The 26,505-nt window shown below is 45.1% G+C and overlaps 1 protein-coding gene across 2 annotated transcripts in view; it reads right to left on the reverse strand.

Moving 5' to 3' along the window:
• Window positions 1-6: 6 nt before the first annotated feature.
• The window catches only part of DISC1 (DISC1 scaffold protein), a 355,616-nt gene continuing 329,117 nt past the window's right edge, over window positions 7-26,505 (reverse strand). For both annotated transcript variants that reach the window (XM_040464923.1, XM_040464922.1), the window contains 2 exons: window positions 9,183-9,300; window positions 7-155 (listed from right to left, as the gene is read on the reverse strand). In XM_040464923.1, coding sequence (XP_040320857.1) covers window positions 16-155; window positions 9,183-9,300 — 258 coding nt within the window. In that variant the 3' untranslated portion in view covers window positions 7-15. The remainder of the gene's footprint in view (window positions 156-9,182; window positions 9,301-26,505) is intronic.

The following is a 26,505-nucleotide window of genomic DNA, read 5'->3' on the forward strand; positions in this document are numbered from 1 at the left end:
CCATGCTGTCCTGCTTCAGGCCTGCGCTTCCCGGACACCAGCTGTCACACAGGAAGCTGAGGCCTCTCTTTCTCCCGCCTCCTTTGCTGGCTGGAGCTGCAGGATCATGGCCTGCAGAGTTTCCTTCACCATCTGGAGCTCCCTCTTGAGAGACTGTGCGAACGTTGTTAAGGAACACACGCGAAGGTGACGGGCGGCCCTCCGCAGCCTCCCAGGGATCTCATAACAGCACGTGTGCCTGCCGGAAGCAGATGGGCACTGCCATCTAATTGCGGTGTCGAGTTCTCCCAAATTGTAGGAATTAAATATTAATACAAATTTTACCCTTCGTGCAAGAGCGATCGCAATCTCTATGAGGCCTGAGGTTATTAACTCTCTCAAGGAAGGTTTCAAAACGGAAGAGGGAGACTCATCTCTTAGACCGAAACAGATGGCCACCTGGGATGCTCCATGATGTTGGGTCAGCCTGACTGACTCCTGCTAAGGCCCAGGCTGGGGCGGGGCAACTGTTCCCAGTGCTCAGACAGCTGAAAAGGGCAGAAGGCTGGAGACGAGAGCTTCCTCAAGAAATCTAGGATTTGGGGGCCACCGTGGGTCTGGACTTATGTGGGCCACAAGTCACCTTGTGCAAATCACTCGGAACCTCAGTTTTATCGTGAAACAATGATTTCTAAGCCCCTGTCGATTCCACTGTGCCGTCGCGTGTCATTTATAACCCCCAGCTACTTGTGAAATAGCCGTTCAGCCCACTCAAGATTTGACAGAGTGCGGGGAGCTCGCCTTTTCTGGGTGGGCTGGTTGGGTTTTCCATCAACTGTTGGGTTGTTAGTTTCCTGGCCTGTAAAGTTGCTTCTCCCATAGAGAAAACCATCACAGAGAACTTAGCGAATAATAAACGAGGCTGTCGTTCTCTTAAGAAATGAGCCCTTTCCCAGGACTACATTTAACAAATGGTGGTTTTCTCTCCATGGTCAGGTCCCTGTTTCCTCTTGTACCTGGAGTCAGAACAACTCAAAGATGAACGGGATGAGAGACAGATGACATCCTTTTCGATTCATAAGCAAATTAATTTAACTTCATCCAAGAGGAATGAAGGGGGATATGGAAATATGTCAGTTAAACATCACCTCAATACTGTTAAGTCATCACATGAGGTCAGACGACTTAAACATTACCAGACCAGACATGAAGAAAACAGAAAGCTTTGGGAAAAGTAGATTGTAGAGATCTTAACCATTCACAGCCTGTCAAGGCTACCATGTTGTTTTATTTAAGTACAATGTCAGTGCAATGTCAAGAGAAAAAGAGCCCCCCAGGTTATGACTGTAGAAAGCTTTCTCTTTCTTTTTCAAATAAAGAACTCCGGAGGATCCTGGGAGTTATGCAAATGAACTTCTCCTAAGCAAAGATGCTGAACCACCCTGAGAAGCTTCTGGCAGCTTTTCTTCCTGAAGCTCCCCTCCAGACTTCATCTTTCGTGTAATTTACATTCATTGACTATGATGGTTCACTCCTTGCACTTGAGCTTGAGGGGAGTGAGGGTGGGGATAAGCGGGTGCAAGGAAAGAAAGAATCCAATATTTATATGTATTTTTTTTTCTTTTTGAAAAGGCTTCATTTTCCTCCATTTCTCTGGACAGCTCTGCTAATCTTCAGTGAAAACATATATAACTTTGTACGAGTAAAAGCATAAGTGGTCCCAGACTAACTACCAAGCTGCAACTTAATCACAAAATTATGTCACATTTATAAAGAGTAAGCACAGAGCTTAAGCAGTGTATGAATCCTGACAAATTCCTGAGATGTAATTACCTTTGATACTCAGCCTGGGACTACACGCCCCTATTGATAATAGGCTAAAAGATGACACAGGTTTTTGAGAGAACCGACCCAAAATGAGATGCTTCTTAAAGAACTTGTACAATTTCTAAGCCCTCGCAGAACCCACTGAAAGGTTTCTTAAAAGAGACCGAGGGAGAAGCCACAAAGGAAGAAGGCTAAGTTACAGAATTAAACTAGCACGTCAGCCCTTCACACGACAAGCTGCACGGACACACAGAAGCCAGAGGATAGAGGTTGGAGCAAATGATCACCAGCAACAGAAAGCTGGCAAATCACTTGATGTTTTCACTGTCTCACTCAGAAACTGCATATGCTCGGGAATCTCTCCTCTACCTTCTCGAAGGGATGCTGCTCGATTCATGAACTATTTAATAAGCAGCGTATTGAATAGTTCATGATCTTCGTGAATGAAATAAATTCACCATTCGATCTTCAAAAAATAAAATAAAAATTAAAAATAAAAATAAAACACATAGTCTCATACCTTCCTCACAAGGCTAGAGTTAAAAGAAATATTCTTTTCTCTTGTGAGCGTATCGTGCCTTTTGTGAGGCACTATTAGACTTAAGGTTTATGCACTAATGTAGCAGATACAGCAAATACCTCAGGCTCTGTCAAAGCAGGACTGGATATCGAGATCCTGGATGCCTCGTTTAGTGAGCCTATGGAGTAATGATCATCAGAATGATTAAAATCATGTTTTTATTACAACAAGTGTTGGTGAGGACGTGGCAAAAAAAGGAACCTTCATGCACTGTTGGTGGGAATGCAAACTGGTGCAGCCACTGTGGAAAACGGTATGGAGGTTCCTCAAAAAAATTAAAAATAGAATTACCATGTGATCCAGTAATTCCACTATGAGGTATTTACTAAAGAATACAAAAACACTAATTTGAAAATATGTATGCATCCCTATGTTCATTGCAGCATTATGTACAAGAGCCAAATATGGAAGCAGCCCCAGTGTCTACCGATAGATGAATGGATAAAGAAAAAGTGGGGTGTGTGTGTGTGTGTGTATAATGGTATAATGGAATATGACTCAGCCATAACAAAGAATGGAATTCTGACATTTGCAACAACATGGATGGATCTAGAGTATTATGCTAAGAGAAATAAGTCAGTCAGTGAAAGACAAATATCATATGATGTCATTCATATGTGGAATTTAAGAAACAAAACAAACCCCCAAAACAGACTCTTAACTATAGAGAACAAACTGATGGTCACCAGAGGGGAGGTGGGTGGGGGGAGGGGGGAAATAGGTGATGGGGATGAAGGAGTGCACCTGTTGTGATGAGCTCCGGGTGAGGTATGGAAGTGTTGAATCACTATGTTGTACTAATATAGCACTGTATGTTAACTATACTGGAACTAAAAAAAAAAAAACTAAAAATAAATCATGTTCTTATTTATAAAATACCTCCTTCTAACCAACCTGCCTGTGTGATGCCTTATTAAATATAAGTTCCAAAACATTTTGAATGCGCTAAAATGGAAGAGAATCCAGGATAAAATGTGGAGTGGGGGGTGGGGTGGGGAGCAAGTTACAGAACAATTTATATGAAATTATCCTAATTTTACAAAAAAAAAAAAAACAACCAAAAAACCAAAAAACTCTAGACAGAAGTGATTTCTACCTAGAAAGGTGCCTTAGAAGGACACAGTGGTAAGCTTCTAGGTATTGGTCCTGGGAGGAATATGTAGCCTTTCTCCCCCATGCTTCTGTAATCTTCAAATGGACACACATCCTTTTATATTTAAATCAATGTGTTTATAAAAGAAATCACTTGAAAGGTTCCGCCATTAAGCAGTTGGGGAAATAAAACAGAAAAAGATCCTTGTTCTTTCCTTAACTCATTCGAATATTCAAACATCTCCTGAGCTCCTGCTGTGTACTAAGAAAGGTTCTGGATATAAGAAGCAGATGAGTGTAGTGCCAGTGAGTGGAGCAGAAAGTAAACCCGTATGGGCATGTATGTAGACTGTGAGATGGGGGCCATGGAGGGTTGGAGCAGGGCAGTGGCTGATCACTTTGGCCACTTTCATCCCTAATAGGCTAAAGGGGGCAACGGCAGAAGCATGGAGATGAGAGGAGGTGGTTGCAATAAAAGGCAAGAAAAGGTCACATACTGAACCTGGGTAGTGGCCATGGAGGTGAGAGGTGACCAGATCCTACATATGTTCGGAAGGTAGAGCCAACGGCATACGGTGATGGACCAGATGTGGAAGGCGAAAGAAGGAAAAGGCATTGAGAATGACTCCCGGATTTTTTTTTTATCTAAGCAATGAACTTATAATTTATCAAGGAGGAGACTGATCTAGAGTCAGAGTATCTGATTGCCAGTCCAATAAACTCAAAGTGGAAGCCCACTGACATATTTGGCCTTCCTTTTTATCCAAGTGCTGAGCAAATAAAGTACACCTCCTATAAAAATTACAGGAATTTTAGGTATATGTGATAGAGGTGCTCATTACATCTAAGTATAAGAGAAAGTCTCGAAGAGCTGAATGATTCTTGTGACTCCTGTGCCATTGAGACCTCTATATAGCTAAATAGAAATTTCCCCTGTAACAGATATGTCACTAGATATCTGTGGCATCTAAGAAAAGTAGCACATTAATTACAATAATGGCACAAGGATTAATATGCCAACGTCTTTAAAAACACCTTGGGAACCCAAAACCATTCTTTACCACTTTGGGATAGACTATACACATATTAAGCAAGGGTCTAAGTTCTTATACCCTTGCTAACAAAATAAGGCAAAATATGTTTGCAATGAGCAAAGAAGTGAGCCAGTTAAGTCAACTTTCACAGATGTCATCCAGGAACACAGTGGTAAGACGATATTGCCAGTTGGGGCAGCCATTTGCAAAGACCCTCAAATTCTTTCAAAGAGGCCTTTTGTTTACGTTTAATAACCGTTGAGGGTTTGACTGTCAATTGGGTTTCCAAGCAATCTTTTAGTATCTTGGTCAAAAGTAGGTCAGTTCATCTGGTCTGGGTCAATTCAAAAAGAGACAACAGTATTCCTTTGAAACAGCCTCTTATTTGCTAAAGTGTTTCTCCGGGATCAGCAGTGATGCCTTCCCAGCCACTGTGGCTGACAGTGAGAGGATTTACCTTCAGGAAAAAGGAAGGCAAGGAACACGGTTGCTGAAGAGCCAAGAGGAAAGCCTCACCCATACACGTGTCCTGCCTCAGTGGGGTTGATGCTCTTACAGGAGAAACTCTTCATGGTGCCCACCACGTGCCCAGTTTGCAGTGCGCCAAGCCAGCAGGAGGACAGCCCGGTGTCCACACTGCCTCCTAGGCTTCCTCTCCCCACCTGGCTCCCTTTGGTGGAAGCCCCTGGAAGAAAAAAAAAAAAAAAAATCCTGGCCACCATATCCGCATCTGTCCAGCGCACACGATGCTTTCAGGGACAACCTCTTAAGGTCTGTTTTCTTATCCGTAAGATTCCCAAGTAGAGTTAGTTCTGTGATCCTCATGGTGTCTCTTCCAGCCTTTTAGCTCTTCAGGGGAAAACATTTCCAAGAAGGCACAGCAAAATCTCCCCAGACTCCTGTTACTTTTGTTTAAGCTACACATTGGAAAGTTGAGCCAGACAAGGGATCGTAGGGGGATGTGATGTTTGTACACGCGCCTGGCTGTATTAGAGCATTTGCATGCCATCAGGCACCACCAAAACGAATCGATTGGGCACCATGCATTCCAAATAAGCAGAGAGAACAGAATTCCATGATGGTCTCCCGGACATGGATGCAAATAGAACCAAAAGGGAAGCAGCCTGTCCCATCTCATCTGTGATTCAGAGGTGGGCAGAACTGCCCCGGGGGCTTTGAAATATGCCAAAAGTGTCCCAATCTGAGATGCACTCTTTCTTTCCCCTCTGGAAGTGTGTTGTAGAAGTTGAAGGAGGAAAAACAAAAAAACAAAAACAAGAAGAAATCTGCTTTAAAAAATCCACCTCACTTGGATAATTTTCAGTTAAAGCATTCTGAGCATGGAGGAACCGTTCAAAATGGTTTTCAAAACAGAACTGCTAATTAGGACCCCAAAGGACTGTGAAATTGCACTAGAGGCTCAGACTAATGCTCTTGGAAATCCCGACTTGACTGGCAGGGGAGTCACGCCTCCTGTCCTCTCCTCAGGCACCAGGCATGAGTCACCTCCGTGATGCCGGCTCTTCCAATTAATGGTGGAGACTTTTTTCAGACACTTGCCGGTACAGTAGCAGTCACGGGTCTGTGTCACCGTCTGGTCATGCTACGTGTAATTTAGTGAGTCCGTCAGGATGATGAAGACACGGGGTCTATTTTCTTTCCCTTCTTGGAGCTGTCAATCCAATATCTTCTTCATAAAAGCAGGACACTCCCAGTAGGCTGCCCAAAGCCCCGATATCAAGTCAGGATGCCCAGGGGATCTGTCTGGAAACGCATCCCCACTGTCGACGAGTGGCCCAGCCCTCTGTTGACACCTTACTAACGATGCTTTCTCACATGCATGGGCTTATGTGGAAGCCCAGTGCCCTCCACCCGCCAAAAGAGCATTCGTAGCATCCAGGGCTGGACTCTTCTGGACGTGGACATTCACTGTGGACGCACGTTAATCACGTTCGCGCCATATCATCTGCGCGCTAGGCTCTGGCAGAGTGCTTAATGGAATCAAACAAAAACATTACACTCACTGTGTAATTCTTCCGTGTTGTTGATGGCAAGCTGTTTCTTTCAACTGTACTCAGCTTTGTATCTTTGATCAAGAAAGGAAACACCAACCAGTCAGAGTTTGGCTGGCGGATTCAGCAGCCTCTTTGAACCTGTAGATAAGGTCTAATTTGAAACAAGGGCTTTGCTTTGTGCAGGGAGCCTATGCAGAGCCTTGTAAATATGTCTTTCTATTTTAAGGTGCCATACCCCACTCCAATCTAAGGGCTGTGTTCTATGAGTTCAAAGATACCTTCTGTGTATTTGCTTTCAGTCAGTGACACAGAACAAAGTTTGGGCTTCAGAGGAAAGTTTGGATTGGATTGAAATCCATATGGTAGTACAGATTTGCTTTGAGGGGTGGGGAGGGGAGTGTCTTCAGTACCTAAAACAGTGTTTCCCAGCCCTGGATTGACATGCCCCCCACTACATCTCCGCTTATCTCCGCAAGGATCGGCAAAATTCTCAAAAACCCTGACGTCAATGAAATACTTTTATTATACCTTAAAAACTTTAGACGATCTCTGTGTCCACAGAACAGGCCTGACCACTTCCTTAGAGGTTGAGCTACCTCCCAAACGGACCGAGGACCATGGAGCTTGCCACTCATTAGAAATGACCCCGGATGAGTCACGGAATTGCTAAGCCTTGGTTTTCTCCACTTTCAAGTAGGAATAATGAACCCTAGGCGTCTATAGCTGTTTTTTTAAACTTAAATAACTTTTCATACAGGCCACTGTGTGGTGACCAGTGGAGTCATTCAAGCATCATGACAAAATAATGGAGTACACCTACCTTGAAAGGTCTTACATATAAACGGGATGTGGCTGAGGCTTTTGACACAAACGCTGAAAATGTTGAGGAAAATGGACTTGTAGAATGTCATTTTCTACCGAAAACCTAGCACTTGTCATGTCCAAACAAGTTCAAGATTTTTCCTGAATCTAGCCTCATGAACCTGCTGGGCACATGTCACACTGTTGCAGACGAGAAAGCTGACTCATAACAAGGCTTTATCAATTGTCCACGGTCTTACTGCCTCTGAATCTTGGATTGGCTGGAGGACGACTTATTTATACACAGCTCTTTACCCTCCCAGCCTCCGTCCCTGCCACTTGACCCTATTAGGGAGAAAACCTAATTCCCTACAAACAAACTCGACTATTAATTTTAGAAAATTTAAGTCTCTAGATCAACACAGACCCTGACTGCTGCCCTCAGAATTGCTACCTGACATCACTGTAAGCCCCACTGGGGAAGCCCCCACCTGCCGGGCTGGGGCCAGGCACCCCTCTGTACACATTGGCTCTCTGCAGTGCTTTGCTCCCAGGCACAGACTCATTTGTCCATTTGCTGGAGCCCATGCTCCTTAAAGTACTCAAATTTAGGTGACCCATGAACATGGAATAAGCAAAAATGCAAAAAATTCTTCTGCTGTTTCTTTGGCCAACTTTCTAACAATGGCTTAAACACCAGTTTTGTAAGAGGCAGGAGGTTATGAAGAACAGAATGTCTGCTTTTAAAAATCTACCTTGAGCAACGTGAAAGTAACCACTGATTAAGTTGAAGAAATTTCCTGCTAAGTTTAATAACCTAGGTCTAAGATTTAAGGTTATAATGAAGAAGGAAACAGCGTTGACTCCATCATTAAACTGTGGATCTGAATATTTGTGATTACGATTAGTCCTTGACCATTCAAAGCTACTTACACACACACACACACACACACACACACACACACACACAGAGTCACTCAAGATAAAGTATAAAAAGAGCTGGAATTCTGAAAAGTAAATCAGCAGTGAGAAGAATACATTTCCCACATTATAGCTACATTTCCCGCAAACACACGTAATTAGAGTCGCACTACTGAATAGAAAGTATGAGTGAACGGAGGAAGGGTTTTTGTCTAGAGACATGCCCACTTCTGATTGAATCATTGAAAAGTGACAGGATGGGGCTTCATAGCCCTTCATCCATCCACTCACCCTTCCATTTGCCCTCAAAATAACTAACCAGAACTGACGGCGTCCACCCATCAGCCCGGGATGTAGGGCTCCATACGGACACGTAACGATGCTTCCGAATGTTCTCCTGCTCAGTGGCAACTGGTGTTGGTGAAGGCATCCGCGGATGGGACACCAAGTATGTGGAGTCTCATGCAAGAAGAAATTGAAAGGGAATGATCCAAAGTCCTGTCAGTTATGACACTCTACTGCTCATTACAGAGCAGGATTGTACGGTAAAGAAAACCAAAGATGGATTTGGGTTTCTTGGTACAGAGAAGCCCCTAGAAAACTGAGCCAGTCCACGTCACCACCATCTGAGCCCCACAAACCCAGCTTCCCACCTGCTGAAAACTGCATTTTGTTTTGGCCTTGTGTGTGGGTCTGAACTTCATGGTTGATTTTTAACGGTCAGGCTTAATCATCGAAAATGCTGAACTACCAAAAGCTAGAGAGCAAACGTCGCACACAGGATTATCTCAGAGATCTAAGGTGTGCTGTGCTATAAATAACAGCAGTATCTGTTTCCATCTGCTAGGGCATGGAAACAACTGAGTCTTTTTTTAAGACTTGCCTTTACAAAAGAACATAGCAGGTGCTTAATCTGCACGATGAAAAGGATATGAATGAGATCTTCATCATGACTGTGAATTGCCGCGTGCAGCTGATCTTCCAAGTACAATAGCTTCTTGTCGATGGCTTCACATTTTTCTCCAAGTTCGGCAGAAAGGACCCAAGATTCCTGGCCAGAGCAAAAGAGCGAGATCTCTCGTAAGCTATAGACTTTTTCGGAACCATGAACCCGTCTGTAGTACCCGGTGGTACCCAGAGGAAAGACCTCCCAACAGAGCTCTCCCGGATTTGCACCCCAGCAGAACCATGCCAGAATCTCTGTCTTCCCAGGAGGTCATTCTTGAGACGACATGGGCCGATTTCAGTTTGTTACCGAATGACGAGCTCCACAGGTGACCTCCCTTCTGTGGTCATTTCAAAGGTTATTTCCAGTATGTCAACTCCTCATGTCGAATTATCGAAGGGGAAGCATGAGTTTTCCAGCAGCATCCGTAGGCAAACTCACATTAAAATAGGAATTCTAATCCAAGGGAGGCTGGGGTGAGTCACAGGAACAACCAGGTTGGCCTGTGAAGCTACTCCTTTAAGAGCACAGGGATCTAACAGAGCACTGGGTATTTGTTTACACACCAGTCACAATCCCTGAAAGTTAGACAGTTAAGGAGGCTCTATTTTATTTTTTATTTGTTTAAACGTTTATTTATTTATTTTGAGAGAGGGAGAGATAGAGAGCCAGCAGGGGAGGGGCAGAGAGAGAGGCAGACAGGGAGTCCCGAGCAGGCTGTGCACTGTCAGAGCAGAGCCCGATGCGGGGCTCAAACTCATGAACTGTCAGATCATGACCTGAGCTGAAACCAAGAGCCGGATGCTTTAACTGACTGAGCCACCCAGGTGCCCAATTAGGGCGACTTTAGGTGTTTGTTGTATATGCAGCTGCTGCTGCCACGACCACGGGTGCTAATTTGCTTTCTCTTTTACCTGAGCACAAGCCCCATAAGAGCAAGGTGGATGGTGTCTTGCTCACTGTGGGGTACAGAGCTTCTGACGCATGGCGGGCACAAGGTATCCATTGGTTCCGTGAATGAATATCCAAGTCTTGGAGCTCCTTCCATCCCAGTGCTCCCCCTTCAAACTTCTGTCCCACACATGAACCCCAAAGTGTCCTCTTTATCCCACTTGCCACCACAAAACCACCACAGAGCAGAGGCCACACTCTCCCCTCTCACAACCTGCCACTAGGCCCACCCCAGTTGTGTCCCCTCATACCCTTACACACGGCCGCATTTTGGCCGACTGGATGGTCCCGTTGCCTTCTGGCACACCATTCCGCCTGCCATTCTGATCCATGTTAGGTTCTCACAGGCATGGGCTAGCCACTCATCCCAGACCCTCAAGCACATGACCTGGCATAGAGAAGCCCACAGAGTTTTAAAAGAAAAGAATGAACGAGGTCAAAAAAAAAAAAAAAAAAGAGAGAGAGAGGAAATAGGGAATCTTAGAATCAAGGAAAAGGGAAAAAAGCAGCATTATGCTTAGTGAGAGAGGGCAGACAGAAAAAGACAAATATTGCATGATATCACTTCTTTGTGGAATCCAAAAAGGCAACTTAGTAGAAACAGAGCGTAGAATAGTGGTTAGCAGGGCCTGGAGGGTGGGGGTGGGAGATGTTGTTCAAAGGGGCAAACGTGTCTCTAGAAGATGAATAAGTCCTAAAGATCTAATGCACGGTACAGTGATTACAGTCAACAATACTATACTATAAATGCTAACAGACTAGATGTTAAACATTCTCACCACAATCAAGAAATGATAATTATGTGACGTGATAGAAGTGTTAGGTAAAGCTAGGGTGATAATCATATTGTGATACATAAACATCCCAAGGCAACATGTTGCATACCTTACACCCTGTTCTATGTCAATTATATTTCAGTAAAAAAAAAAAAAACAAAAAAACTAATAACAATACATAAATAAATAGATAAATAAGCAGCAAAACGTAGACTCAGAATTAAAATCTAACCAAATGTAAAAGTAATATTTTCCCAACCCAGAGTGAAAGTCTTAAAAAGTATGCTAAAAAGAATTTTGCACAAGGAAAAGAATTAAGGTATATATTTAGATTAAACTGCAGGGTTACGACCAAAGCTACAATTAATACCCAACAACAACAAAATGCCCAGGTGTGGTGATATTTACTGTTAAAAAGGCCTTAGAGATCCTGAGTTATGTAATATTATAATTGGAGTCCATGAATAATCATTAAGTCCAGATATGTAATTTAATATTCATTATATTAACTCCACAATGCTTTTGAGTTTATATCCCAATTGGTCAACTATCTTAGAATAGAACAGGGCTAAGGGGAACGACAAATAACTATTGCAAATATTGGAGAAGTCCTTTATACTGCAAGTAAATGTATATACAGAAGGGGAAAAAAAAATCTAGTGACAACCTCATACAATTTTCAAGGACAAATGGACACAATTAGACAAAAAGGCACGTGAAGCGTGCATGAAGGTCTGCCCATAATTGACCACAGCTGGGATGACGGGAAGACAGCAAATATGTAACAATCACACATACGTCCATATTTTACTGATCCTAAAAGAAATAACATTATCATTCAAAGATGCAGAATTACAAGGCAGACAAATTGCATGGAAGCAGAGGCCGTGGGCACTGAGCGACGCCACAGTCATGCATGAAATAAAGGAGACATGACGCAAAAGAGCATCTGGACGAAAACGATGGACAGAGGTGAAACCACAAGTCCTATGCGGACAAAAGCATAGCGCTTTTGTTTTTAATCTTTATTTTTGAGACAGAGAGAGAGACACACACACTGAGTGTGAACAGGGGAGGGGCAAGGAGAGGGAGACACGGAATGGGAAGCAGGTTCCATGCTGTCGGCACAGAGCAGACACGGGGCTCGAGCTCACCAACCATGAGATCATGGCCTGAGCTGAAGTCGGATGCTTAACCAACTGCGCCATCCAGGTGCCCCAGAAAAGCATAGTGTTTTGGGGGAAAATATATATGACTGAAAATACACTTGAAGGGAGGGAAAAGTAGAGGCTCAGAACATGGACCCGAAGAACAGAAAGTACATAAGACGCAGCCAAATGACTTAATCCTCATCTTCAGGCTCAGGGCCACCTGGTCGGTTAAGCGTCCGACTTTGGCTCAGGTCATGGTCTTGCGGTTCATGAGTTCGAGCCCCACGTCGGGCTCTGTGCTGACAGCTCAGAGCCTGGGGCCTGCTTCAGATTCTGTGTCTCCCTCTCTCTCTGCCCCTCCCCTGCTCACACTCCATCTCTCTCTCAAAAATAAATAAAGATTTAACAAAATTTTAAAAAATCCTCATCTTCAGGCTGAAATAAATATAAATCAAAGCTGAATTAAGTTCCTTTAAAACCTGGCTTGACACCCCACACGCCGCCACAAACAGGCAACTCCCACCTGTTTGCCTTTTAAAATTATGTACAGACTGATAGTGACTGTGTGCATTTGGGAAACCAATTTCAGACATATAACAAACACTGTGAATTGTTCATTGTCTCTAATCCAATAATTCTGTTTCCTAGAATCGATCACAATGGAAAAACTTTTATTTAGATTTAAATACTTTTTATTAAGCCTTTTAAATAAGTATGGAAAATGTTATCATATATGTTAAAGAAAAATGTATTTCAGTAATGCAAAGGTAATTGCATGAGAAGTATGGGGAAGAGGAAATAAATGCTGAACAATAAAAGAGATGGTTAAAATAAATTCTGGTATATTCGATTCATATATAGCTATTCACAAAATATTTAATGATGAGGCAATACATAATAGATAAAGCATGCAAATGTTAACAATTATTATTTCAAGGGGTGGTGTTATAGAAGGTTTTTATTTTGTTCTCTGTACTTTGTTGTATTTTCCGTATCTCTAAAATAGAAGAAAGAAAAACATTACCAAGAACGCTAGTTCAAACCATAATGGAAAAGTATGGAAGGAATACATGTGAATATTTTATAGAATAATTTTACAGATTAAAAAGACACAAAGAGGGGCGCCTGGGTGGCTCAGTCAGTTAAGCATACGACTCCTGATTTTGACTCAGGTCTTGATCTCACAGTTCGTGAGACCGAGCCCCGCTGTCAGCCTGGAGCTGCTTGGGATTCTCTCTCTCCCTCTCTCTGTCCCTCCCCTGCTTAGGCAATGAATGAATGAATGAATGAATGAATGAATGAATGAATAAACAAATAAATGTGTAAATAAATAAAAAATATCTCTACATATTAAAAAAAAGGACACAAAGAGGCAAAAATAATCAGATTCAAAGAGCTCAAGGTTCTATGACCACTAACAGAAGATCTGACTGGCATCCTGACACTGGCTGTTTCCCTAAGTTACAGAATCTCTACAAGGTTCCTGCACAAACCACTACTCGGTGGCCCGGCCAACTCTGCTCCTGAACTCCTGGTCCTGCGTGTGGCCTCAGATGCATGTTATTTGAGGAGTTTATGGCTCTACTCTCATGCTGTCACTTGGAACCTTGGGAATCTAGGTTAAGACCCCACCCGAGCAGTGACAGCTGATGAAGGACAGATTTACATATTTCTACCAAGCTGGTGAAAAATTCTGCTCTCTCCAGAGGAATCCTAGTTGTCTGTAGAGGCTAAAGTGGGACCAGAGCCATTAATACAAGCTGAGCACAGCGGCAGAAGTCCTGCCTGTTAACCTTAAACTCGAGGGACTGGTCAGAACTTCCTTGTATTTTCCATGCTATGCCCAGGTAGAGCAGAGTGCCCGTGTGGCCACAGCAATACAGCTTTCCAGAACCTTGCCTCTCTATTGTCAAGAGACAGTTTACTATTCCCTCCCCAACTCCACCTTGAGCCTGGCTGGGCCGCTGAGAATCTTCCAATGGACAGAACATGGCAAAGGTGACTTTCCTGATATCCAAAGCCAGCTCATAATAGATGATGTTTTCTCAGATCACGTGCCCTGGAATGCGGTCTCCATGCAGTGAGGAAGCCCAGGGTCCATGGTCAAGCCATGTGTGGGTGTCTGGTTGAGACTCCCAGTGCTCTTCATGCACTAGGCTCCTCTTGGCTTGAAATTTGTAACGTTTGCTTCCATTTTTATTATTAAATTAAATGTGGCAAGGGGCGCCTGGGTGGCTCAGTCGATTACGCGTCCAACTTCGGCTCAGGTCATGACCTCACGGTCCGTGAGTTCGAGCCCTGCGTCGGGCTCTGTGCTCACAGTTCGGAGCCTGGAGCCTGCCTCCGATTCTGTGTCTCCCTCTCTCTCTGCCCCTCCCCCGTTCATGCTCTGTCTCGCTCTGTCTCAAAAGTAAAATAAAACGTTAAGAAAAAAAAAAAATTAAAAAAAATTAAATGTGGCAAAAAAAAAAAAAAAAAGCCAAAAAATGAAAACCTCGCATGACCATATGACTTGATAATAAACACAGCACCCGCTACAAAGTCACTGGTGTTCCTAGCTGTAATGGAATTTTGTAGGATTTGCGATTCGGAATGGATGAATTTCAGGTTGTTTGGCATTTCAAAGTGGCTTTGAAAACTCTCCACTAATTCTCCCCATCAGCCAGACGTGGGTGGGAGTAAGTCTTCAAATGATTCCAAGCTCCACGATCCAGTCATCCAGCTAACGCTCAAACAGTGTGGGGCAGAGACGGCCCTCCCCACGAGGCCCCATCCAAATTGCTGACCCACAGACCCATGCGTACAGCAAACGGTTGTTCTAAATCACTAAGTTGGGGTGATCTGTTATGCAGCTGTCGTAGCCAGCACAGCAGGCTACGCAGGTTTTACCTCACAGGATCCCTCGTGGGTGGGGGGGGACTGTTGAAGAACTCCAGCCGGAAGTACGCTCTCACGGTCCCAGCTAAAGAGCCACACCCAACACTGACTAGCTCTTGAAACTCAACCACGTGCTAATGCCCACGCCGGGCCCAGGTGGGGAGGTCCCAGCCGTGCTCAGAACTGCAGCAATGAGCTGAGATGTTCAAGAAGGAGATCTTGATGAGCCACCACTACCACCGGTGCCTGGTCCCCAGATCCCTGGCTCCCGGTCAGATGTGCAGGCAGGGCTACGAACCAGCGCAGGCACACATCCTCAGCAACATATCCGCTTGCGATAACACCAACAGGGCCTCACTCCCTTCTGCCTTTGGGAGAATTGACTCTTCCCGTAGCAGACGTCTCAGCACGGGAAGGGGCTTCCAGCACAAGAGGTAGAAGGAACAGGCCAGTGGATTTCTGCCTTGGTGTCTCACATTCACCCCAGGGGGCACACTCACTGCATGGAATGGCTATGTCCTCCTCAGAACGTGAGTGTGCGCATTCTACAGTCACGCAAGACGGCAGCCTCGACGGGAAGCATGAAGCATGCTTTCTCTCTTGCCTTGAGAACGCCTTTCCTGAGTGTGTTCTTTTAAGCCAGCGGGTTTTAAGGCTTTACGCCGCAGAGATGACGTGACAGGAGTGCAGGGGGCTTTGCCGTCAACCATACCCCAGTTTCTGATTTTACCCGCTTTATTTGTCTACACCTCGATGGAGAGTTAAAACAAGCAAAGGAAACAGGAGCTATTAACGGGGTTTTGTTTGCTTGTTTGTCTTTCAAAGAAGTTGTTCTTCCATGAAATCTTTAACAGAAATCTCTGGCGTTTCTGTTAAAGGGAACTGTAAGTCAGCCATACTGTTCGGGAGTCGACAGCTTGGGACACAACTGCGTGACAATGAAACCCCTCATCTGAACACCCACCTTGTTTTCCAGGACATCAAATGCAAGCATTTATAAAGGGCCACCTCAGTCAGGGCCACTAAGGATGTCATGAGCCCTTCCCGGAGGATCTTGATACCTAGGAGCAGAGAGAATTGCAGCTGGCAGGGGGGGGACTTAGAAATCATCTAGTTCAGTTCTTCCTTTTGTACACACGGAAAGCATCTCAAAGAGCCTGAAGGTCGTACACTGAGAAAGGCGCAGGTTGGGGTCTAAGACACGGATTTCCCAGATCTAGCAGCTTCTTCCCTCAGAGTCTGACTTAGCCGCGCAGAGGGGAAACACAGAAAGGGATTCTTGTTGGGCTGGCCCAGGGTGGGAATTTGGGGGGGAGGGGAGGACACAAAATGAAGATGGATAGAAATCAGAGAAGTAAACGGTGCCTGAAGATGTGACCTCTCCTCTCTTCCACCCTCAGAACTCTGCGAAGTCTGCTCTGATTCCTGGAGGGCTCTGTGTCATGAAGGGGGTGCGTCCTCCAGGATTCAGATACGTATCAGCTGGAGGTGGTGATAATGGCCACAGGACAAGCTGGCTGCAGGGGTGAGCCAGGGACCTTTTGTCCACATGCCCATAAAACATGAGGCTGGTTTGTAACATTCGTTTCCATTTGCATTATTAAATTAAATGTGGCAAAAAAAAAAAAAAAAAAAAAAACCAAAACCAAAAACCCCACATGACCGATCCTTGATAAATAAACACATCACCCACTACAAAGTCACTGGTGTTCCTAGCTGAAATGGAATTTTGTAGGATTTGCGATTCGGAATGGATGAATTACAGGTTGTTTGGCATTTCAAACTGGCTTTGAAAACTCTCCAGTAATTTGCCCCATCAGGCCATCTTTTCAGCAATTCAAAGTATGGCTTTTTTTTCCTTTCTGTACCTCTATCCCCTCACTTAGCCCCCCTCCTTAGCCACAGGATTTTTCCCTATGGGTCAGAATGAAAGAAACATCACCAGGTAAATGGCCACACTGTTCAGCATTTCCCCTTCTCTGCCTGGCTAATACCATCTCTCTCTTCAACCCCCTGCAGATTCAGGGCGCCTGGGTGGCTCAGTCAGTTAAGCGTCTGACTCTGGATTTCAGCTCAGGTCACGATCCCAGGGTTGTGGGATCAAGCCTCATGTCACGCTCTGCATTGAGAGTGAAGCCTGCTTGGGATTCTCTCGCTCTCTCTCTCTCTCTCTCTCTCTCTCCTTCTCTCTTTCTCTCTCTCTCTCTGGACCTCTACCCTTGCTCTCACGCTCTCTCTCTCTTAAATAAATAAAAATAAAGACATTAAGAAAAAAAAGGGGCGCCTGGGTGGCTCAGTCGGTTAAGCATCCAACTTCAGCTCAGGTCATGATCTCACAGTCTATGAGTTTGAGCCCCACATCGGGCTCTGTGCTGATGGCTCAGAGCCTGGGGCCTGCTTCAGATTCTGTGTCTCCCTCTCTCTGCCCCTCCCCTGCGCATGCTCTGTCTCTCTCTGTCTCAAAAATAAATAAAAACATTAAAAAAAAAAAAACAACCCTGTAGGGGCACCTGAGTGGTTCAGTCAGTTGAGTGTCCAACTTTGGCTCATGTCATGATCTTGCGGCTTGTGAAATCGAGCCCTGAAGTGGGCTCTGTGCTGTTAGTGTGCAGCCTACTTCAGATCCTCTGTCTCCCTCTCTCTGCCTCTCCCCCACTCATTCTCTCTCTCTAAAATATATATATATATATATGTTAATATTTTATTTATTTTTGAGAGAGAGAGAGACAGAGTGCAAGCAGGGGAAGGGCAAAGAGAGAGGGAGACACAGAATCTGAAGCAGGCTCTAGGCTCCCAGCTGTCAGCACAGAGCCCAACGCGGGGCTCAAACTCATGAACCACAAGATCATGACCTGAGCTGAAGCCAGACACTTAACAAACTAAGCCACCCTGATGCCCCTATATATAATATAATATGATATGATACGATATATATTATATATAATATACTATTCATATATATAATATATATTAATCCTAAAGGTTCCATTTCTTCCCCACTTCTTCTAGGAAGGCTTCTGGATCCCTCGATCTCCTATACTTCAACCCAGTTAGGACTCAAGCATGTTACTTTTTTTAATGGGTACATACCCTCCTGCTACTTCGGAAGGTAGCACAGGGTGTCTTGCCATCCCTGAACCCAGTGACTAATGCCCTGCCTAGCACTCCAGAGGTGCTCAATAAATATTTGTGGAAGAAACAAGTGGGGATCCCTCTTTACACCACGTCTAGAGGAAGCTAGGCTGTTTTCTCAGATTGCAATGCCCGTGGCATCCTCTCGCCAGAGTGCGAAGCGCCAGGTGGGAGGCCCGTGAGGACACCTCTCTGAACGCAGTCCCTTTCCCTCAGTGCAGACAGGAACAGGCTTGCCTGGGATCCATCCCTGCTTTCCAGGGTCACTGGCGAGTCCCTTCTTTACAAATGCATCTTACAGGTGCCTCAGAAAAAAAGCCGTACATCTCCCCTTCTCTCCCACATGGGTGCGATTCGGGAGCACCAACTCGGCCGGGCGGCATTTCAGATATAATTTGCCTAACTCACCTCATGACCAAAACCCGTAGACTTGAATGTGTGGGCAGAAATGTTCAGCTGTGTTGAATCAGCGATGATGCCAAATAGCTATCCTACTCACCAAACCCGGGAAGCGTGATTTAAAACAGAAAAGAGGATTTCCTTTGCCGGGCAGGATTTTCCCATCAAAATGACTTTCTACAACATTGATTGACAAAAGTTCACCCTCAGATCCCAAACTGCATTCAGGTGCTAGTCTGTACAGATGCCGACATCTCACACTCTGGTGAAAACCAGTCACACGCTCCGTGGCCCGGGGCTCCGAGAACTTTTTTACTTAGCCGTATTTCCCAGTCCTTGCCTAAGACACTTCGAACATACCAACATTTAACGTTTTCGTTTTAAAACTAGAGCCCAGACGCAAAGGATAGGGAATATACTACATAATAGTAATTGTTTCAAAATGAACAAGTATCTGGTAAGTATCTGGTAACAATATTTCCTCAGGCTGCACCTAGAGCGGTAAGGAAATCATATCGATTATTTTCATTCTGAGTAGAAAATGCGTGTGAACAGGAAGCCGTGTACTTTAGTTTGCTAGTTAGGCAGATAACGCCGTAGCTGCCAACTTTATTTATGAAAGGCTCCCGCCCCTAACAGAGCACACATTTCCAGAAATGTTGTCCATCACTGGTGATCCACCACAAATTTCAGCAGATGGGCTACACCTTGCCTTGAGTCAGTGGATCGAGAAGTTTAAACTGTTGATTTTTTTTTTTCAACATTTATTTATCTTTGGGACAGAGAGAGACAGAGCATGAACGGGGGAGGGGCAGAGAGAGAGGGAGACACAGAATCGGAAACAGGCTCCAGGCTCTGAGCTGTCAGCACAGAGCCCGACGCGGGGCTCGAACTCACGGACCGCGAGATCGTGACCTGGCTTAAGTCGGACGCTTAACCGACTGCGCCACCCAGGCGCCCCTGATTTTTTTTTTTTTAATGCTGTCAGAAGTATTTCCAAAGGGAGAGGCAGTGTGATGTCTGAAATGGGAAAACCTTATAACCAAAGTAAGAATTATTGCTATGATTTCAAAATTCACCTGATAAAATCAACAAGGACCTTTTAGGTCTACATGTCATGTGGGAAATGCACTGAGTTGGGTGCTACCCTTCAAAGTCATCAAATACCCTCCCCCCTCCTTGCTAGGGAATGGGGTCAGTGAAGGAAAGAAGTCCCTACCTTGGATACCCTACTCTTTGCTGTAACTGAACAGATGACTTAGACCCCCGTTTTCTTTGGCCACGTGCTAAGGCATCAGCAGTAGCTGCATATCCATAAACATATTTACTTCCTGCACTAAAACCCACAGGCTACATAATAAAGAAAGGACAGGTGACAGAGCAGTGTTCCCTTATGATTGGCAAGCCACTTGCATTAATGGATCACTTGAGCCACGGCAGTAGTTTAAAAAAAAAAAAAGTTTAAAAAAAAAAGTTAAGTTTAAAAGTTTAAAAAAAAACAACTTAACCCCGCACTGCACATATACATACCTGCAAAAAAAAAAAAAAATGTGACTTGAGCCTCATGATGTTTGTTCTGCTGTTAAGATTCATTCCCTCTTCTATAGCTTGAGGTAAACCAGATGTGATTACCACCATCCATGAGCTTAGCTGATGCATTAAAGCATTTCCTTAGCTCGGTATTAAAATCACAGCCTTAAATATGTTCCTTTGGGCTGTTTTCCAAAATATTTGCTTGGCAAATACATTCCAGGAATGCTATATGGTTTTCTTTTTCTTTTCTTTTTATTGTCCACATAAAGAATATTTACCTAAGAAAAACTCCTGTCCGTACTACAAATAATATCTTGTACATCTATTTGAAATAGACTCCATGAGTATTTGTCTTTACACATGAACACTCATTCTACAGTCATTAATGCCAGCAAGCAGAGAGGCACAAATTAAGAAATTGAAGGCATATCTTTACTACTCCATGTAATACAAGTATTCATCCAAATACCCAAGTTATATGGCTACACCCGGAGTAAGTGGGTATTTCCTTTAAAAGCATCCAGATGTTGTGAGTGGTAAGGAAAGCATTTGAAATATTTAGATGTCTTTTGGTCAAAGTGAGCAATAAATTGTCTTCACGTATCTGCACACTTAGCACAGAGAAGGTGCCCAGAAACAGGTTCTAAATAGGAGCATTTAACAGAACAACAACAAAAGTTGTTTCAGTCAAAGAAAGAATGGGCTGTTAATTTGTATATGTTAATTAGCCTACGGTTTCCAGCTTACAGGAAGGACAAGTTTGAAAGGCTATATTTTATATCACATGATCACTCAAGAGAATTTACACTGTTTTCCTTTTAGCATGCATCTGTTGAACATCAAAGTCCAATAAGGCCAGACTCTACCAGAAACTTCGAGGAAAAATCTATTTGTAAATAATAGTCATGCCATCAGCAAGTACTTAGATAATTTCTATGCAACATAAGCATTCAGACTTGGGGGGTAGTGATGTCAAATCCTAAAACCCTTTTGTATAAGAAAATGAAAACAGAACACAGTTGGAGGCATTCCACGTGAGGAGAATGTGCTCTGCAAACTGCCTCTTGCCAATACTGATAAAGAGGAATTATGAGAACAGAATCAAATGACAACTTTCACCTGCGTTCATTTCAGATTAAAAATTTTTGCATTTCTCAATATTTTTTTCCTCGTTAGTATAGTGGTAAGTATCCCCGCCTCTCTGAATATTTTTTGTAAACGATGCAAATATGAAACTACCAGAATTACTGTTTTTAAGTGCCAATGGGGGCTTCAGGGTGACTCGGTCAATTAAGCTTCTTTTGATTTCAGCTCAGGTCAGGATTTCACGGTTTGTGAGTTCAAGCCCCATGCTGGGCTTTGTGCTAACAACGCAGAGCCTGCTTGGGATTCTCTGTCTCCCTCTTTCTCTGCCCCTTCCCTGCTCTATTTCTCTTTAAATTAATTAATTAATTAATTAAACAAAATAAAATAAAATAAAATAAAATAAAGTAAAATAAGTGGCCTGGGTGGCTCAGTCCTTTAAGCATCCGACTTCGGTTCAGATCATTATCTCACCGTTCCTGAGTTCGAGCCCTACATCGGGCTCTGGGCTGACAGCTCAGAGCCTGGAACCTGCTTTGGATTCTGTATCGCCCTCTCTCTCTCTGCCTCTCTCCAGCTTGCACTCTGTCTCTGTCTCTCTCTTTCTCTCTCCCCAAAATAAATAAACATTAAAAATATTAATAAATAAACAAATGTCAATATTTAATTCTGGTTCTGGATGTCACCCTGTAGGAGGAGAGCTCGTCTTCCGCTCTATGCAGATCCAGGTCTCCCACCTGCTCAGGCTCAAAGGGGCGGGAAGTTGTGACAGCCAGCTTGTGGGGTACAGGAAGTTCCTGATTTTAGCAGCTCCGGCCCCCAAGAGGTGAGAGAATCAGACAGCAGCCTAGGCATGACAAGGGGGGCAGAGGGTGAATTCATTTTGCAGAAATGTGCAACCCTGCATTTTAAAAATCTCTCAGCAACTACAAAGAAACCACCGCACGGTCCTCAGATAAGCCTCCAGCGTTACAAATGCCGTTAGTCCTTGCCATCTAGGAGGTGACAATTTTCTATCGATCCCTCAGCCTTCGTTAGTCAGGGAATGACAAGGAATTTCCAAGGTGAAAGAGTCTCCAAGAGCCCCCCAAGGCTGGTTTCCTCAGAAGCACTGACCTATTTTTAATTAGTGAAAGAAATGCCACAGTTAGGCCCTGGAGCACAGAAACGTGGTTCCGTGGTTTTAAAAAAAGGAGGCAAAGCAGGCTGATCAGAAGAGTCCACTTCCTTTCCTTGGGCAGGTGAAGGAGGCTGAGTTGCTGACAACATTAATTAACTGAGAGAAGCAGCAGGAGATGCTAAATGATGACAGTGGCAGCCCCCGCCCCCCCCCCCCCACCAGCTTGCCCTGCGGCTCTGCAGCCTCTCAACAACTCTGGGGGCCAAGGCCGGGGGCCAGGGCGGGCCGGGGAGCCTGCACACTCCTGCTCCTATGGGATGAGCTGTGTTTGTTTCTAATTCTAGGTATGCCAGCTGTACCTGAAATTCTAATTACACGATTTAAACAAACACTATGTAGAGCAGTGAAACATTCACGTGAAGGAGACTTCTTGTCTCTACATACGCCAAGGTTCAAAACCTTGGGAAAATTCAGTCATGTTTGAGAGAGAAAAAAGAGGAGGCTGACGACTGTTTTGCAAGCGCTCTGTCCATCTCCAGGGAAACCCAAACTGGAAAGTGTCAGCGATGCATTATTGTTGCGGTTTCTGCAAGACGGGCCACAGAAGAGGAACTAGGAGGTGGTTTGAGAGACCTGTGTCCTATAATAAAAGCTACACCGTCTGGCTGTGTCTTATTGCGAATTTCTTTCGTCACGGACAGCACGCTGGCTATTCCAATACTGCGGGAGAAAGCTCTGGTCCTTTGTTGGCCTTTTTAAGCCTCTTTGGTGGCAGCTTACTGGCTTGGAAAGGAAGCAGCTGGGGTTAGGGGAGAGTGATACTGTCCGGGGAACTCCGCGGGAGGGGAGCCCACTTTGTAGGAAAAACAGAAAGCACCCCAGCAAGACAGTCTGCAGACAGGAAAGAGAGAATTACGCAGGTATTATGGCCAGAACAGTGAGTACAAAAGAGCAACTTCACAGTGGAGGAAGCTGGCTCACTGATTTCCACAGCTCCTGTCTGGCCCCGGTGCAATTTCTGCACCGTCTGTAAACCGGGGCCAACAGCAGCTGATTGTTTCCAGAGTCCGCAGAAAGGCTTGCGGGCCAGCAGTAATGAAACAGAAAAAGAAGTGTTCTTCCAATCGGAGGAAGTGCATGCTAAAATTGGCCCTTGGCCCTGTGGCCGAATTCCTCTGCACCCAAGCCCCAAGCAAATGACTTTGCCTTAATGGGCCCAGCTGTAAAATGGGGGGAACCCGTACAGAGCTGCACACCGGGGGGGGGGGGAAGCTTTAATTAACGAGAAACACTCCCACTCGTTACAACAACGTACAGCGGAAATGCACGTACCCACGTGGGCCACTTGAAGCACACGGTGAAGGCTCTGAGAATCCGTGCCCCGGTGGGCCTCCCTAAGAAGTCAGCAATTTTTCATGGAGGATTTGGGTTGTAAAGAAACTGACTGCCTTCGGGCGGTCATGCTTCAGTAGAGAAACCCTGTGCGGGATGGCCAGCCCCAGCAGGGAGTTCCGGAGCAAAACCGACTCCCAGCTGCAAAGCGAGTACACGCTTTAGCCACTGGGTAAGCCCACAAGTACCCAGACTTCACTGGTTCCCTGGAAAACCCAGGAACACCTTCCTAACGAGCCTGCTGCTGTCTAAAATCCCCCATCTAAATACAAACAAGATTCTTCCTTTATTAAACCTTGCCTGGGGCGCCTGGGTGGCGCAGTCGGTTGAGCGTCCGACTTCAGCCAGGTCACGATCTCGCGGTCCGGGAGTTCGAGCCCCGCGTCAGGCTCTGGGCTGATGGCTCGGAGCCTGGAGCCTGTTTCCGATTCTGTGTCTCCCTCTCTCTCTCTCTGCCCCTCCCCCGTCCATGCTCTGTCTCTCTCTGTCCCAAAAATAAATAAACGTTGAAAAAAAAAATTTTTAAAAATAAAAAAAAACCTTTCCTTTCTTGGATTATCTCCCACTAATTCGTTGCCTGCTTCTGCCTCTTGATAAAGAAAGCCAGGTATATTCTTTTTAAAAGGTCTTAGGGAAACTTGTGGTTGCCAAAAAGGAGTGATAACACCCCCCCCAAAACAACAAACCCATTTTTTAAAGCCTCTCCTCACTGCTAGATGCATTATCTTACTGAAATCCTTACAACCTCACAAGATAGTTTTTATTGTCCTCTTTGGGGGGAGGGGGGAGGGGCAGGGTGTTTAGCGTAAACGCAGCCTGTGGATGGTCTAACTCGAATCAGAGCAGAGACTCTGAGGCTCAGGCTGTCTGCCTCACTCTACTGTCTTAACGAGAGCCCCGAGCCGGGTGCCCCGATCCCAACACCTATAGCCTCGCTCTTCAACAAGCGATGTTATTTTTAAAACTTTGGTCACCTTTGTAAAGTTATAGATGATAAAATTCACTCTGGTGCAAAGTTACAGACATAGGTACACAGGTAACTACCACCACAATCAAGGGACAGGATGGTTCTGTTACACACACCCCCAAATTCCTCTCTGTTGCGCTTTGTGAATCATTCTCTTCCCCCAATTCTTGGCAACAGCTCATTAGTTTTACCCTTTCTAGAAAATATCTACCCATCTTAACACATCTGCCACTCACGAATTCAAAGGGTGACTGACCACCCTTCGATGTGAATGTAAACCCAGAAAAGCGGTAAATTGGATGAGGCCTGGCGCAGGACACGAAGACATCGCTGAAAGTTTAGCAAAGCTTTAAAATACCCTCTGTCTCCCCCACCCCCACCATGATAGCAGCAAAACAAAAACAAAAACAAAAACAAAAAACCTGTGGGAAACCCTCAGAATTTCAGTGGGTGGTGGGGAGCTGGGGGTGGGCCCCAGAGCTCAGAGAAGCAGCCACTGTAGTTCTGCTCCCTGGGGTACAGTCCGGGCCTCCTCCTCACCAGAAACTTTAAGTATCATTCCATGGTAAGGCTCTACACTATTCTTCCTTGGCTCTGAACTTCCTACTTCTAGGCAAACAGAGCTGTTTTCCCACAGTCAGACTGGCAGGTGCTTACAATCTTGTGCCCACTGGTAGGTGCTTTATAATCTTACGGAGGAAGAATAATCCTATACCTGGGAAAGTCATCCCCCAGAGAGCCTGGAAGAACAGATGAGCACAGCAACAAAGGAAGGGAGGCAGGGAGACAGACTCCGCAACAGGTGGAATTTGCTGAACCAGCCCTGAGCTCCAGGGAAGGCCCATGTCCCAGCCTGACCCCCCTCACACACCTGGCTTGACCCCTGCCTGTCCTGGCACTGAGCTCCTGGGAGCCCACCGCGGGCAGCCAACCCTACCTTCAAAGCCTAGGACCCTGAGCCCACTGTTTCTTCAGCTCGGGACTCCCATTCACTTGCTTGCGCGCCACTTCCCTCCACACCAGAATTTTCTTTCCAGCCGGCCAACTGCAACAGGCAGCGAGTTTTCAGTCACTCTACCAACAGGGCCGGTGGCCAGGCTTTGGGGAGGATTCCACCTGCAGTGTTTCAGCTAACAAAGGAGTTGAGATCATCTATAGCCTAATTTAGAGCCCAATTTATGAGGCCGGCAGGATTCCAGAGACTGACAATAGCCTTCCTTCTCAGAAGGTTATTCAATTCAAATATAGGATCAAGTATCAATTTCCCAAGCAGAAGGCGGTGACTGTAGCATGTGTTGTCAGCAAGTGTCTGCTCTCTGGGAAGACCAAGGGCCTACAGATAGGACAGGCAGGCCTACCTGGGGGCGGGGGACGTGGTAGCAAAGGCCCAGGGAGGGGAGGGACCTCTAATGTCAAATGTGAGCCGTGAACATGAAATGACATGTTCCTCCAGCCTCACCAGGCTTTTGCTTCCTTTTAATATTCAGAACACCTGGGTACCTGGTCAGAAAAAGCTCCAAAGACCCCTGTTGTGGTTCTAAAATGGGAAAAGAAGTTTCCTAGAGTCCTTTTATCATAAGGTGTCTTCCTAGGGTTGGAGAGGTTGGGGGGAGAAAGATGGACTGGTGAGAGAAGGGAAGGGGAGGGGGGAAAGGGGAGAGAGGACAGGGGAGGGGAGCTCTTCTCTGTTAATCTAGGTCAGCCTTGGAGTAAAATGTTATATAAATCCACATTTTCATTATATATATGATATATATCATATATATATCATGAGCCAAGTATTAGGTTTTTTAAAAAAATGAAAAGAGCGGGGCGCCTGGGTGGCGCAGTTGGTTAAGCGTCCGACTTCAACCAGGTCACGATCTCGCGGTCCGTGAGTTCGAGCCCCGCGTCGGGCTCTGGGCTGATGACTCAGAGCCTGGAGCCTGT

This window comes from Herpailurus yagouaroundi, unplaced genomic scaffold (assembly GCF_014898765.1).
Source record: "Herpailurus yagouaroundi ecotype Mexico unplaced genomic scaffold, PumYag 530, whole genome shotgun sequence".
NCBI lineage: Eukaryota > Metazoa > Chordata > Mammalia > Carnivora > Felidae > Herpailurus > Herpailurus yagouaroundi.